Source organism: Chaetura pelagica, unplaced genomic scaffold (genome assembly GCF_000747805.2).
Source record: "Chaetura pelagica isolate M959 unplaced genomic scaffold, ChaPel_1.0 scaffold37, whole genome shotgun sequence".
Classification (NCBI taxonomy): Eukaryota; Metazoa; Chordata; class Aves; order Apodiformes; family Apodidae; genus Chaetura; species Chaetura pelagica.
Window position 1 is genome coordinate 5355209 of NW_009954567.1, and position 12286 is coordinate 5367494.

The following is a 12286-nucleotide window of genomic DNA, read 5'->3' on the forward strand; positions in this document are numbered from 1 at the left end:
GGCTGGGCAAAGATGAACCTCATGAAGTTCAAAAAGGACAAGTGTAGAGTCCTGCATCTGGGGAGGAATAACACCCGGGACCATTACAGATTAGGGATCATCCTTCTGGAAAGCAGGTCCATGGAGAAAGACCTTGGAGTACTAGTGGACAAGTTCGGACAGCAATGTGCCCTTATGGCCAAGAGGGCAAATGATTTCTTGGGGTGCATTAAGAAAAGTGTATCCAGCAGGTCTAGGGAGGTTCTCCTCCCTCCTACTGCGCCCTAGTGAGATCACACCTGGAATACCGTATCTGGTTTTGAGCTCCCCAGTTCAAGAGAGACAGGGATCTACTGGAGAGAGTCCAGTGAAGACCTACGAGGCTGATTAAGGGACTTGAAAATCTCTCCTATGAAGAAAGGCTGAGAGAACTGGGGCTGTTTAGTCTTGATGAGAGAAGGCTGAGAGGGGAGCTTATTAGTGACCGGAAATATCTGAGGGATGGGTGTCAAGAGGAAGGGGCCAGTCTCTTTTCAGTGGTGCCCAGTAAAAGGACAAGGAACAATGAGTGTAGCTAGAATGTAGGAACCTCTTTACTGTGAGGTGACAGAGCACTGAAACAGGCTCCCCAGAGAGACTGTGGAGTCTCCTTCTCTAGAGACTTTCAAGACCTGTCTGGATGCGTTCCTGTGTGGTCTGCCCTGGGTGATCCTGCTTTGGCTGGGGGATCCCTTCCAACTCGTAACATTCTATGACTCTATGATTGTTGCTAGTCAGGGCTTACTACAGAGTCTAGTAACTAGTACAGGAGCAGGGCCTGACCCTGGACAAGAGGTGGATAGAGCTTCAACAGCCAGGAACTTTCTGAAGGATCAAATATATTTTAAAGAAATTGGAAAGATGATACAGGCTGTTTCTGTCAGTCCTGCAGGAATGGATCTTACAAGACTATGAATGTTGTGCCTATTCCTCACAGAAAGTTGTTGGGTTTTTTTTTTTCATTTTTTAGCAGAGTGGGGTACAGTACTGCCAGCTCTTAAACAGTATTGTTTTTCAAGGGCACTTGATAGAAGGTGAGCATTTGGTTTATTTGGGGATTTTTTGTGGGACATGATAGTGATGGTGGTTTTGTCTTCATTTTTTAAAGAGAACAAGCTTTCAATTTTGACCCTTGGATTTTTCCTTTATAGGAAAAGGAAAGCAGTACTAGGACACCAGGGCTAAAATTGAGTTGAACAGAAATTTTTCTATAAGAGAAGTTGTTCCTGTTCCACGCTTAAGTCAGAGTTTATTTTTCTAGTTCTCTAATATTTTTTATTTTTATTTTTTTTAAGTTATAATACAAATGGAAAGGCTATTACAAAAGTTAAGAAAATACAAATCACAAACAAAACTAGTAGGTTGACTTTCATCCTAATACAATTGCTGTACATCTTCTCTGTATCTCCATCATAAACTTAAATTTCCTGGTAATTTTGCTTTAAATAGCGAGCACCCCAAATGAAGATGGTACTACAAGATAAAATAGCCAAAACAACTGCAATGATTCCTGCCATGTTGATCCCACAGGAGAGTGAGATGGTGGCCAGCTGAGCCCCAGCTAACAATTTGGGTTCAGAGCACCTTGTTCCTTCAGGGTCTTCAATTTTATCCATATTCTGCTTGTACCAGGTGATTAAACCAATATTGGAGCAGGTGCAGTCCAGAGGGTTGTAACTTAAATTGATTACACATTGGCCAGCTAGGGACATCAGCTTGTTTTGTGGTATAATATGGATGCTGTTGTGGGCAAAATTGAGATAGATGCTCTTGAGGTTTGAAAATGGATCTGTACTGAATGCAAGAAGTTTGTTATGGCTCAGATCAACATGCCGTAACTTTATGAGGCTATGAAATGCTTCTCCACCTACTGCTGTCAGTTCACAGGATGATAAAATTAGCACCTCTAAATTGGATAGCGGTTGGAACAGTTTGTCCTCCGGCATGATCCCTGACTCAAAGCTATTTTGACTAAGGTCCAACAGTATGAGGTTTTCCAGGCCTTGAAAGAGATGCTGAATGCTAGTATTAATGTGAGAGGAGGAAAGGTTCAGCACTTGCAGGAGATGCAAATTTTGGAAAGGACCCTGTGAAGTGCTGACGTGAAGAGAGGTGAAAGCTAGGTCCAGCAGCTCCAAGTTAGCACCATCCTTAATAAGCACATCTTGGAGGTGCAGCTTGAAGTTGTGACTCAGATTCAGGTACCGAAGACTGCCCAAACCATGCAGTGCTTCCTCACAGCAGTCAAAGCTTTCAACATGACTCTTACTTAAATCAAGATGTTGAAGCTTTGCCAGCTTCTCCAAACAGCCAGAGCCCAGCTGCAGGCTCTGCAAGTTCCCCTTGATGTGGAGATGGGTGAGAGAGGGAAAGGCAGCAGAGCTGATATTGCAGAGATGCTCGAAGGAGTTTGCATTGAGAACTAACTCTTCCAGTGAGCTCATGCCGCTGATGTCGGGGGGCAGTGCACTGATGTAGGTTTGAGTTAGGTCCAGCTTTCGGAGCCTGGTCAAGCACTGAAATGTGTCAGCATTTATATTTCTGAAGTGCCGTAGCTGCAGGTAGAGATCTTTGACAGAGACATTACAGAGGCCTTGTAAAACACTGGGGCTTATGTGGGGCCCCTTTTCCATACCGTGAAATGTTCCCAGCCAAAGGGTTTGGGCTGTGGAGTTCTGTATCCCCGCAAGAACCCCAGGGATGTCAGCACAGCCCCCAAAGTCCAAACTGTAGAAATGGGACTGGAAAGCTCCAGGTTCAATGTATGTAATGTCATTCCCTTTAAAGATGAGAGTTATATTTCTGGCTTTCTGCAGAATGCGGACATTTTCTGCTGTGATTGTTCTTATGTTGTTCATTTGAAAGTCAAGGTACTTGAGGTTTTGAATGGGAAAGTTGGGAGGAAGCTGCAGTGAAGAGATGTGGTTGCTGCCCAAGACTAGGGTATCCAAGCTGTCTAGATTTGTCATTGGAATGAAGGATATACTGGTTATACCCGTCTGTGTTAAGACAAGCTGCTTCAGGGACTCTGGGCCAGCAAATGCTGTGTCAGACAGAAACATGAGCAGGTTTCCAGTCAGCACAATTGTCTTAAGCTGCTTGTTGCTGTGAAAGGCACCGTCGTACACCCAGTTGACTTGACACCTTGAGAAAGCAATAGAAACCAGCATCAGTGGCCTGTCTCTCAAAACTCTCCTGGTTACCCAAATGGCACTTCATTTCTCTAAGAACTCATAATTGGTTGCCTTCATCAGGATAAAAGTGTCTTTTACAGTGACATTTGTCTTGTTTTTTTAAGCTCACCTTGAAATATAGGACCCTCGTGAGAAGAAAAATGTCCTGAAATGATGGGCATGTGGAAGCATATGTAAAAGTCAGGGATACAAGCTTAATAAAATGAGTGTCTTTCTGTCTATAGAAAGAGATGGGCAATTACAAGGACCAAACCTGTCTTTCTCTTAAGTAGAAGGAGCAACTTTCTAGAAAAGTAACTTTGCTGTCACTGCTGTCTTAGCAGCAGCAGAATGTGGAAAACATGTATTTCACCCACTGTCCTGCAAATGACTGTCACCAGGGGAGAAGCCTAGATGTTGCACAAGAGTATTAATCTCTGCTTAGCAAAATACTTCATAGCTATCTACAAGTGCTACTGGTGGCTCCTTGTGAAGGCAGGGAGATGTGGCTCTGGTGCTCTCCTGGGCTGGGGGTTTGACCAACCTGGTGTGCAGGAGTGAGGACATTCTCCCTTACCTTGTTAAGTCCAAGTAGAGAAGGGATTTCAGCTCAGAGAAGGTTGAATTCTGGAGGGAAGGGAGCACGTTGAAGCTGAAGTCAAGGATTTCAGTTGTGAGAGGTAGTTTTTCAGGGATCTCCCTCAGTCCTAAACCTTCACAGCTATAACTTTTATTTACTGTAATCTGTGGAAAATATATAGTGAAACTGCAAGGTGTATACCCTGGAATATAAATAGGAAACTATGGTGTTTAAAACAAACAAAAAACCAAACCAAAACAAACAAACAAAAAAACAAACAAACAAACAAAACACAACAAAAAACCCCACCAAACCAAAACAAACAGAATTTTCAACTAAAAACATAGCAGCCAGAACCCTAGAAACCCTTAGTGCTGCCTTGCAATGCATACCCTGGGGTTTTGTGGAGTGTGTTTTTTAAATGAATCTCTTGAATCTCTCTTGTATTAATTACAACCGTGCCTCATTTGTAGTACTTTCTTATCGAAGTTAGCACATATGAGAATTGTTTACTCTTCTGGATGAATTATTAATGCCTAAGAAAGAATCACTACAAGGTCTTTTTAAATTCTGAATTTCATGAGTCTTGTAACAAAGCTTATTCCACAAGAAGTCTTAAGAAAACCTTGCAGAAAGGAGGTAAAAAAGAGTAGGTCTGAGAATGTTTCTAGAAGGCACATGTCCAAATTAATTGGATCTGAACTGAAGTTACGGGCTGCAGCAAGAGGATGGTGGGAATGTTTAGTTCAGGCTAGACAAAGACCATATCTGATATGCTTAGGCTTTAAAATTTCTATGAAGGCTTTTCATTTTAAATGAAAATAAATTAACTTATTGTGTAAAGAAATCTACTCTGTGGCCACCTGGGAAATCCATTAAACATGCTTGACCTGCCTTTTCTTGGTGATAGCATGAGAATCAAGAAGAGCCCAGGACTGTGGCGTGCAGGGAAACACCACCATGGAGTAACCTGCTGCAGCCTCTCAAGGCAGTGGAGATGCTCAGAGCATCACACTTGTCCCAGCTTCCAAGCCATGATGGGGGCCATGGGTGCAGCCAGTATGATGGCAGCACCCTCCTCACCCTGCCCAGCTCCCAGAGAAAGCCCTGGATGGTTACAGGGACAGGCTAGCAGGGACAGGCTTCCGGGGGCTTCACAGGAGCTGCAGCTTTGGCAATATCCTGCCAGTAGGGTCAGAGTCGTTCTGCTTGTAAGGAAGTAAAAACACATATTGCAGAGTTGGCCAATTTGGCTGTTTTAATGAGCACTGGAAACTATAGAAATGGCAAAATACAGACTTAGAAATGCCAATGCTTTCAATACTGATAGGCAAAGAGTTGAGCTGTTTGCCATGACGTGGTTTAGACAGATAAAACATGTTTAGTTGTCACTATACCTGAGACCGGTGTCTATGTTTTGCCATTCAAATAAACTAGTGAGTAAGCTCCCTGTATTCTCAGGGGCATGGAGCTGCTCTCACAGGGAGCTGAGGAGTAACCATTCCCTGGGGAATCCCAGTGTGCAGCTCAGAGTGCTTAGGGGTTTGTACATTTAACTCAGTGAGGAACTTGCTATTATCCCCAGATGTGCACTGCATAGGGTTTGCTTTCCACAGTACTTCTTCCCTGAATCAGAATCTTTACTTTTTCCGCTTCTATCCCACTTCAGAAAAATAAAATTACAAAACTTATGGGTCAGCCTTTTTCCCTATCTCTGGAAAAACCTTTGTACTTTCTTTCTGTTCTCGTGGGGTCTTGCACATTGACCAGACAGCAAATAAAGACACTATCATCTTGCCACTGTGTACAAATTCCTGTATGGAGACGGAAAGCATGAGACAAAAATCTTAGTAATTGTCCTCTGTCTAGCTCTGATATTTGCTAAACACCACTGTAAAACTTTTTCATCCTTCCAGCTCTCTGGGAGTTGAAGCAGTGTGGTTTGACAGGCTCCCGAAGTCCCTGGCAGCCACAGAAGGGAGCATGAGGGTGCATGGATGCACAGGCATAAGGAAGAGAAGGAGGGACGGCGACTGATGTCCCTGAGCACATCTCAAGACACCCATCTTATATCTCCAATAAAGGCTTTCAGATCCCCCTGCTAAAAAACCCATCAGAACTGAAAACCGTCAAACATCAGCAGCAAAATATTCACCAGATGCCATTACTTTATCTCGAGAGGGACCAGCAGCTGTCACTTACCTCCGTGCACATCGTCTCTGCAGCACTGGATGCTTCACAGCTAGTGTAGGCGAACACTGTGAAAACTAGAAAGTATAGATCACAGTCCATTGCAGTGATGCAGGTTGTCAAAATGGATGATCTTGTGCTCTTTTCCCTTAATGAAAGTGCGACAGAGCAGCAAAAGTCAGACAAAATGGGTGAGTCGGCTTGCTAAACCTGGGCTCAGTGTGAGAAAAACAGTAGTTTCAAGAGTCAAGGAGGAACTTCCCTGCTTTAAATATAGTCAAATGACTGTGCACTGATAAATTTCTGGGAAAGAACAGATTTTTTTTAAGTTGAAAGTGGGAAAATTGGTGTTTATGTTTGTGTGGAGTGAAACATCTCTACTAAGTACAGAGGGATTAATTCAGTGTGAAATGGGAGGCAAAGCAAGAAAAGGGCAGATGAAATGCAGTGCCTCAGCAAAGGGGAATCTAATGCAATGGAAAGTTTGAGTCAAACAACATTTGTTGCATTGTTTGTGAGAGTCACAAGAACATGTAAAAGAACTGAAATATAGGCACAATATCTGTGCCTGTATTACTGCAAAAAAAAAGAAACAGTAAACATGAAGAACAATAGCTCTATCTAAAAAGGAATTATTCACCTCTTGTATTACACATGAGGATTAATTTTCTGAAGGGGAATACTTCCAGCCACCTCTAGGATGGGCATGTTTGTGGCAGCTGCAGGCAGGAGTGTCTGGTTGTTGCTGCCAGGACAGCACCGGGCATCAGCTTTAGCCAGTCAACTCAGCCTGCCCTTTTTTTTTTTTTTTCCCCTCTCCCCTTTCTTAAATGGCTGAGTTGTTAGCTCGTTAACTTTGTTTCAGAAGGCTTAATTGACAGTATTTCTTCACCACCTAGTAAAGAAAAGCATACTGGGCTCGGCAAATGTGCCTCAGCACAATGGGGACAGCCCAGGTTGGGCTGAACTGATGCAGCCCCAGTAACTCAATCAGTGAAGCATCAAGAAATTCAGATGCCACCTGGAGAGCATCAAGCCTGACATCCAGAAAGATGGAGACATCTGGGCTTCTGTAGTGCCAAAGCCATTCATAAGATCAGCTGTTTCAGCTCTGAAGTAGTGTATGAAGGCCATGTCTGTGCTGGTAGCTGGAGCTGATGTGTCCATCGAGTTTTTCTGGAGCTGCGATGTGCTTATCCCTGCAGTTGGCTGGGGAGAGGGGAGCAGTCAGTGTGACAGGAGCAAAGCTTAAAACCCAGTGCAGACCTGACTCCCTTTGACATCTTTGCCTAAACTTCTCAGATGGGCTATTGTGGCTGGTGGGCACCAAGAGGCTGTGGCACCAGTGTGCTGCTGCTGTATTTGTCTGCTGCTACAATGCTTCCGTGGTGATCAGATTCAGCTGGGTTTTCTTCCCCTCCTTCTGAATTTATAAATTAAAAAGATAAAAAAAAAAACCAACCAAACAAACAAAAAACCACAAAACAAAACCCCAAACCGTCTGAATGGCAAGCTAAAATCTCACTGTGTATCCTTTGCCTCTTCCCTAACCAGCGTTTGCTGGAAACCCTGCTCCCCCTGCAGCTAGTAGCAAACATTTCACAGGAAACGGTTTGGGATGTTTGCTCCTTGTTTATCTGCTTTTTTTAATGCTAAGCTCACACCACTCATATCAGAAACCTCAAATTTAAGACTAGTGGGTTGTTTTGCAAGAAAAGTTCTTTAAAGCAGGAGGGGACATCAGCTGAAACTAATCCTGCCTCTTCCTGTGGTGCAAGTGTATTACTATTTGTTATGGAATTTACATCTACGAATCACTACAGAGATTTATGGGGGGGTAGGAGGGTAGATTTGGGTGTTGGGGTTTTTTAGGAAATGGGGAGCTTTGTGTGGGAAATAATGAATTCCAAGGCCTGCCTCAATTTCAGATAATGAAGAATTCATTACGAAATTCGTATCGGGTGACTGCGTTTCCTCTTCTCACCCATGTGCACAAGCAATTGCTGAGCTTAGTAAAAATCACTAATGAGTAGAGGTCTCTGAATTGTTCATTACATGTGCCTGACTAATGTAGCTCCTTGTGCTCATAAAGAAGTGGATGGGGAGAGGTAATAGGTTTTGGCAGTAGTTAGCAGGAGGGGTTTTGGTGCTGGCACTAGGCTTTGCTGGGGGTATTTCCCATGGTCTTGGGCTTGGCCAGACTGCAACCCCTGTGTGACCACAAATGTTGCACCCGGTGCTGATTCACCTCCTGTATTAAAACAGGGGAAACTCTCCTTTTCTGCTTGCTTTTTGCTTTTAAAGATAGGCTTTGCTCTTTCACAAGTGCTGGGTGGATCCTTTTTCCATCGCTGCATTCAGGAGGGATGTGAGACCATGGTGGTCACTAGAATAGGGCCCTCAAGAGTATTTTTCTCTTCCTGATATTATTTTCTATGAGCTTGGCTGAAACTCTTCCTGCTCCAGTGACAGGAAATTCAAGCATGTGTGAACAGCCATGATAATGTCTGGCTTTAGTGCAACAGTGCTTGTCTCTGAGCACTGGTGAGATGACAAAAGCTGCTGAGGGCTAAGCACACTGCTCCCTCTGCCCTGCTTCTCCAGTGCTGTGCCGCCCTGTGAACAAGTCACACTGCCCTGCAATCTAAAAATTCCCAGGATATGGCTGTATATCTCTCCAGAAGTTCTCAATTTTAAACTGATTTCTGAACTGGGCAGGAGGGGTGGCTCATGAGGCTCACCTCCTGAGGCCCACCAAAACGTGGTGAGTAACACACTGCATATGTCCACAGGTGGTGGCCCTCCCCTCATTTAAAAACCAACTCTGTTGTTGGTTGTAATGGGGACCATGATGGTGATGTACAGGCATGTTTCTCATTCCAGCCAAGTACCATGGACATGGGCATCATGCAGGCTGCTGGCACAATGCTGAAGTCACAGGATTCCAGTTTCTCTGCTGTAGAAAGGAGGGTCACATTTTTGGACGGGATCCTGGGTCTTACAGGCCTCTCCACCCATACAGGATGACAGCTGGTTGGGTTGAGGGGAAGTCTTTTCTGGTGCCACATCTATCTGGCTGGCCCTGCACCTGCAGTGGCCCTTATGCTGGGGAAGGCTCCCAGTCAGAGCACTGAGCACAGCACCTCCAAAAAGCTTGCCCTCAGAGGTAGTGGGGACCCAAGAGGGACAGGTGCTGCAGGCCAGTGGCTGTGATAGGACCCCAACTGGGTGCCACCCCTCCACTTTGCATTTTGAGCTGCTGGGGGCCAGGCTGGAGCATCAGTTCACCCCAGAAATTCCTCCTGCTCTGCTTTGCTGCTGTTCCTTGTCAGAGGACCAAACCACTGGCTACTGTCTGCTGGCATTAGTGGTTAAGGCTAATGCAGAAAGCATGACCTTCAATCTGAAAGCTCCGTGGCTTGAGCAAACCATAGGTTGTGCTGTCCCTAGAAAAAGAGAGTGTGACCAGGCATGTGATATGAGCACTGCTGTAGAAATATCCCAAACAAATAAAGTGAGCGTTCCTCTGGCCGCCTCTCCATGGATGGCTTGTTCTCATGTGAATTTTATTTGAGGCAGCATTCGAAAGGATTGATGGCAAAGGTGCACAGCCAGGGTGTGTCTCCTGTGCCAGGTCCTGGAACTCCTGGGCTTTAGGGTGGCATGGATGTGACTTTTTTTAGTAGACAGGATGAACAAACTTTCAGCTGATGATCACAGCATCATAGAGGCCACAGGGACGCCAGGCTTCCTGGCCCCTGGCCCCTGCCCCTGCATCCTGCACCCTGCCTGCTGTCCAGGAAGCTGGGTTGGCCATGGCTGGGGCATGTGAAACTGTGTGAAGTCCTACCAAACACAAACTGAAAATAGTCAGGACAAAGGCACTACGCAGGAAGGAAATTGCTGATGCGAATTAGCAACTGATTAATTACTGACGTCTCATACATGCAATGTTTAATCTGGAAAGGGAAATGTCTCCTATTCCCCCCCTGCACATACTGTTTCTGTACAACTACTGTTGTGTTATCCTCGTTGTGTAGCTTGTGATTTTTCAAAAATTCAGAAGATGTTTTGAGGATCTCCATGCTGCAACGCCCTGTTACTCTGTGCAAATGCTGTGAGACTTACTGCTGTCTCAAAAATGCAGCTTCTGTTCCCGACTACGCAAGTCAACTACTCAGTATTCTCATTCCCTGTGTGTTGTGTCAGTACTATAAACCCAAGATAAAATGCAGATTTCAGTTATTACTAACAAGACATTCTTCTTCTGGCCGAACAATATAGAATCTGACAAACCGGGCTGTGCAAGTCTTTATGCTAGAATTTAGACTGATGAGAGAAATCTGGTTACATTTCTGAGTCCAACATGCAAGCAAAACACCAGAATTAAAACCCACTTGAGCTTCCTCTTCCCTCAGCTGGCCTATATCAGGTGTAGCTTGACATGGCTTTGGAGAAAAGGAGCTTCCCAGCCTTTGCAAGGAGAGGCTGGACTGATTGATCCCCATGAGTCACATTTTTGTTGGGTTTGGTTTGCTTTGGCTGGCTGCAGATAGTGACCTTGCAATGGGAGGAAATGGGGCAGAGATAAAGGAAAAGAGCCCAACTGAGGGAGCCGGTGTGACTCAGGCTATTTAAATAAACTTCTGGCACAGAAGCTTTGAAATGACAAAGGAGCATCTTAAAATGAAGTCCTGTTGCTAAGTAACATTAATTGCAGCTTCAGAAAGAGAAATCTATCCCTTTACTTTTAAGTAAGAAGTGCTGGTAAGGAGCACCCTGATCCAGGTGCTATAGCTTCCAGGTGCTATAGCTGGGACCAAAGTGGGCTGAAAGTGTCCCAAGCTAGTTCCAGCTGAGAGGGTTTCCATGACCCTTTGGTATGGGGTGGCCAACAGTGAGACCATATGGGAGAGTGAGAGCTGTCTCTCCTCCTCCTCCACTTGGGGGTATTTGAGAGGGCTGAAACGCAGAAACAGGCAGCACCTCTGGTCAGAGGGGATGAGGATAGTGAGAGAAACCCAAAACTGGCAGGATGAGTCAAAAAAGGTAGCTATTGTTCAGCCAGATGTCTTGGGAACCTGAAATGGTGTGTCTACACAGTTTTTACTGCTTCAATTAACTGAATTTCTTTCCTCTTTCTCCCCCATTCATATTAACAAATTCTTATCTGTTCATTTTGTCACTGATGGCCTTTACCTGATGAGCATCCATGCAGCTGTTGGGTAATACCCTATGCTGGTTATGCCTGCGTGTAAAGTAAAGAGGTAAAATGCATGCTGCTCCAGTTGGCAATATGTCAATGCCCTAAATATATTTTTCTGCAAGATATCATTTGTTCCTTTGTCCCCACTGCACTTCAGAGATGTGGTGTTCTCTCTGTCTTCTCAGCTATCTTTCTTTTCTTGCCACGTGTGATCTGGTTTGCTGATGGGAGAACAAAACCTCACTGATGAAATTCGAGGTTTCATTTTTAGAGCAGCTGCTGGGAGGTGAGGCTGCAGTTACACACTGCTAATCAGCTGTTCCTATCAGATGGGTTTTAAGGGGGAAGTCCTTATGACCCAGTCAGACTAATGACATGGAAATGAGGCAAGTGGTCCTGCATATGCCTGGTGATCCCTCTGCAGTCCTAACTCGAGCTATGCCTCCTCATCCCACTGGCCTTGGCAGATACCAGTCACCTGAGGTCACAGGTCACTTCTTCCATCAGATACTTGCTCCAGAAATCCTATCTGCTCTAACACCGGCTTTCACATGGTGTTTTTGTAATATATACCAAATACCTAGTGCCCATTGGCAAACGTGCAGGGAGAAGAATTTGCTAAACATATAGACTTGATGAGGTTGTCAAATGCTGGTCAGAGACAGGCTGGTTTACTCCTCAGTCACCTGAAAGATCACTGGGTGAAAGTTCTACAGTATTGCCAGGTTGCTGATTATTCTTTTGATAGTGTTTCACTTGGCAGCCACGTCTTTGGCAAAGCTTCATAGCCATCAGAGAAAGTACATCAGAGTTTCACACTGCAGCTTGGCATTAATTCTTTGCATATTGCCACTCCTCCAAAATATCAATTGCTTTCAGAGTCAGGCCATAAGCCAATAGGCCATAGGCCAATGGCATTCTCTTCCTTTTTGCAATAATTTCTAAAAAAAACATTGAAATGTTTGAGAGACCAGCAGTGCCGGGCACTCCATGCTCTTCTGGAGCAGCTGGGAGGAGCTGGACAACCATGTCACTGTTCAGCCCATTGCAGGGGAGGCCTTGGATGGCAAATCTCTCTAGTCTGAAAGGAAAGGAGCAGCAGTGGGTCACACAGAGCAT

At 44.8% G+C, this 12286-nt stretch overlaps 1 protein-coding gene across 1 annotated transcript; it reads right to left on the minus strand.

The window, feature by feature from the left end:
• Positions 1-1436: 1436 nt before the first annotated feature.
• CD180 (CD180 molecule) lies at positions 1437-6063 on the minus strand. Its single transcript, XM_010005414.1, has 3 exons — positions 5974-6063; positions 3769-3935; positions 1437-3162 (listed from the first exon to the last, which is right to left on the minus strand). The coding sequence occupies exons 1-3, from the start codon at positions 6061-6063 to the stop codon at positions 1437-1439; spliced, it is 1983 nt and encodes a 660-aa protein (XP_010003716.1).
• Between the last annotated feature and the right edge of the window lie 6223 nt (positions 6064-12286).